This window comes from Arachis hypogaea, chromosome 19, assembly GCF_003086295.3.
Source record: "Arachis hypogaea cultivar Tifrunner chromosome 19, arahy.Tifrunner.gnm2.J5K5, whole genome shotgun sequence".
Lineage (NCBI taxonomy): Eukaryota > Viridiplantae > Streptophyta > Magnoliopsida > Fabales > Fabaceae > Arachis > Arachis hypogaea.
The window spans coordinates 157,606,324-157,610,002 of record NC_092054.1 but is presented as its reverse complement, the minus strand read 5'-3'; the positions used below and the strand labels follow the sequence as shown (position 1 = coordinate 157,610,002).

The 3,679-nt window shown below is 33.8% G+C and overlaps 1 protein-coding gene across 1 annotated transcript; it reads left to right on the top strand.

Moving 5' to 3' along the window:
- Positions 1 to 1,388: 1,388 nt before the first annotated feature.
- LOC112779671 (protein FANTASTIC FOUR 3-like) lies at positions 1,389 to 2,863 on the top strand. Its single transcript, XM_025824009.3, has one exon. The coding sequence runs from the start codon at positions 1,656 to 1,658 to the stop codon at positions 2,607 to 2,609; it is 954 nt and encodes a 317-aa protein (XP_025679794.1). The 5' UTR covers positions 1,389 to 1,655; the 3' UTR covers positions 2,610 to 2,863.
- Positions 2,864 to 3,679: the final 816 nt, after the last annotated feature.

The following is a 3,679-nucleotide window of genomic DNA, read 5'->3' as shown; positions in this document are numbered from 1 at the left end:
TACAACTTTCAATTAGGAGTTTACTGCCACTTAGCAGAGCTATTTTAAGCATGGAGAGAGAGAGAAGAACCATGGATGATTGAATTCAAAGTTCTTTTTTCTCTTTTTTGTTGGTTGTCTATAATATTTCTCGGTTGGACAGATCAATGACTAATCTATCGCGAATCTGAGTTCCATTTAAAGGTTTATCGTCGCCAATAGGTTGTTGCATGCACAAGGTAGGATTCAAACTTCTGACATTTATTTAAACGGATGATTAAATTGACTACTCGAACAATCTAAGTTGATCGGTTGAATTCAAAGTTGTTAGAAGCAAGAGTAGAGTCCCTGAATATAGTAAACAGGGAAGCTTTCACTTTCATGCAATATTTGAGAGAATCCATTAGTTTTCCTTTTGTAAAAGGGAAATAGTAAAGCTGGTAATTTTGCAGCAGAATAAAAACCGTCCCTGTGTCAGCCTCCCTTTACATATTGATTTCCACATGTGGACATACAACCCTGGATTTATTTCTTACATAAAGATTCTGAAAAAGCAAATTTCTGCACAAAATATTATCCTGTCCAATTAGCTAAGAAACCAAAATAACTTACTAATAATGCACGATTGTTGTTAACGGAAATGTTTGGTAACTAAAGAAAATCAGCAAAAAACAGTCATAACTTGCCTTATTTAGTATTCATTAATTGTTGCGATAATTAATTAATGCTAAATAAGACAAGTTCTGGCTATTTTTTTTATCTATCTAGCATTACCCTATTGTTAAACATTAACTACTTGGCTAAATTTTTGATGAGACAGGGACTTTCAATTAGCAATAATTTATGAACCAAAGTCAAAGAGGTACTTACAAAAAATTTTAACAATTAAGTCAATAATCCGTCAAAAAATATAAGATTAAGAGAAAAAATATATCTTAAAATGAATATACGTAAGGCTGGTAATATATAAGTATTTAATCCAATTCAATTCCGATAGAATAGAGTTGCCTACCCAAGAATAGAGTAGAGTGCAAATTTGTTTGTAAGTAGGAAGTAGAATAATAATAACTACTAAACTATTCATGTAAATTACTAATTTAATATGTTTATTTCTTTATAAAGGTAACCTAAAATGAAAATAAAACTTAAAAATAAAATTCCTATATCACAACTTCACAATTCATTTTAAATATCTTATAACCTAATTATGCTAAAAAAATACATTTGTACCGATACGATACTTTAGAGGCAGTGGTAGATGCTGCCAGTAACAATTGCATAAAAAGGAAATATTTATGTTGGGTGATGTGTGGACTAATTAAGAATTGAATTATATTGTATAATTCCAAGTTGGTTAAAAGGCCCCCTTTTGGTACCTAGATGACGTGGCACAAGCACTTTTTGAGACTACAAATTCAGTTCCAACTCCCTTCAACACTTCTCATCCCATTGCCTCTCACATACATTCTCTTCTTTCTCTCTATAACACACATAACCCATTTAATTTGTCCAACATTCTAGAACCAAAAAAAAAAAACCACCTCTATTTTCTTCATCCGTACAAAAACAGAGTAAACAGAGCACACTACTCTGTTTCTTGCTTTAAGCTTTGAACAACGAATATCTCTTCTATTATATTCTATTCTTCTTCTCTAGCTTAGCTTCCACATACAGCCATGGCTGCAATTGTGTGCCGAGGATTGCAGTCACACCTTGAGTCCCAGATTGTGGAGTCAAGAACACTCAGGTTGAGGTTACCTTCCTCAACAAAACCTCTCCCTCCTCCTCTTCCTTCTCAACCCATTGATTTCTCCTTCAAATCCTGCTTCTGGGATTCAAACATCAAAACTCAATACCAGAATCATCATCAAGAAGAAGAAGAAGAAAACAAGAAGATTGGTTGGAGCTTCCTGGAAGCGATATCGCAGGGAACGAACAAGAGAGCAACAGAGAAAGATGAAGAAGAAGAAGCAATCTATGTTCATCCTCAACAGAAGCGTTGTTCTATGGTTCTCAGCCCAAAGAGCTTGGAGCTGTGCACTGAGAACTTAGGGAACGAAAGCGGCACTGACATTGGAGAAAACGGCATTGATGACGTCATCTCTTCCGGTTCCGGTGGCGGGAATTTGGAGACAGGGGAGCAAGAACAGCGACAGTACGAGGCAAGTGGTCAATGTTGTACGGCTAGGAAGAATAAGAAAGCGAAAACCGGGAATTTTCCACCACCTTTGACAACGATGAGAGGATCGGAATCTCTGGTTGTGAGGCCCCACCGTGAGGATGGGCGGTTGGTGATTGAAGTCACAAAGGTCCCACCAACTCCCTCGTGCTTTCAAGCTCACAGGAGCCATGGCCGCCTTCGCCTTTCCCTTTTGAAAATTCACAATCCCAGCTTTGACCCGCAACACAAACATGAAAATGAAGAAGAAGAAGAAGAAACAGAGGAGGATGAAGAAGAAGACGATGAAGAAGAAGAAGAAGAAGAAGAAGAGTACTTTGCATGTGAGGAGAAGAGGATTGAGATGGCGAGAACATGCAAAGAAGGGTGTGAAGATGAAAACCATAATAACAATGAATCATTGTTGATGCTAACTAATTGGTCTGAGCCATTTTGGGTGGCTACTTCCTGAAAAACCTAATTAATATCTCTGCATGTATCAATAAATTTTCTTCCTTTTTTTTTAATGGATTATTATCCGTCCCTCATGGCTTTTTTTCCCACCATAAACTATGGTTTGGGGTGGGTAGTTATTATGGTTACGATGAGTGCTAGGGGCCAGCAATTTTTGTGATTTGTAGCCATCAAATAGCCATTAATGATGATTTTAATGGTGTGAGATTGGTATGAGATTTCATTCAATGACTCACTTTTCTTTATTGGTTACATGCTGGCCAAAATTTGAAAAAATTGCTAGTTCCTAGACTTTTCCTTATGGCTACTCCTCGATAGTAATAACACAGACAGAGTGAAGGGTGGATGGTGCATGTTTGCAAAGGTTATTCGATCATTCAATAGCCGAAAGTAGTTTTTATTGGTTTCATGTTAAGGCACGTTTTGCATGCCTTCCTTCTCATTCTAGAAATTAGTTTTGTTTCCTTTAACACTATTATTATTATTATTATTATTTGAGAAGTGATAGGAGTCAGCAAGTTTTGTGATTTATAGTCATTAATTAGTCATCATTGATATTTTTAATGGTGTAAGATTTTATCCAATAGTATAGCCAAATTTTAATAAGAGTGTTAATTCCTAAACTTTTTTTTATTATTATTTGAATTTTTTTTACATCAAATTTATTAATTTCTCTCTCCTATTTTGAAACAAGTATGATCTACGAATTTTTTTTTCTTTTAGTTTTATGAAATTTTTAATTAAATATTTATATATTTTTTTAATTAAATCTCTATATTATATTAAATTTTTAATGTGATAAAAAAAGATCTAAATTAATAGTTTTTTTTTGTTAAACAATGTGAATATTTCTAACAGCCCAACACTTGATTGAAAATTCGCTGAAATAATGGCTACTCATGTAAAATCTTTATGTGAAAATAGTAAATGACAACTATTAAATTATTTAACATATTTGACTAATTATTATTGATTTTTAACTATCATCTTTAAAACTTCACATAAAAATGTGAGTAGCCATTATGAAAAAATATAAGAATAAAATATTATTATGTTTAAAGTTTTGAT

Bases quoted from the DNA above. Each gene is read 5' to 3' on its own strand.
- LOC112779671 (XM_025824009.3), top strand. From the start codon at position 1,656: ATGGCTGCAATTGTGTGCCGAGGATTGCAGTCACACCTTGAGTCCCAG.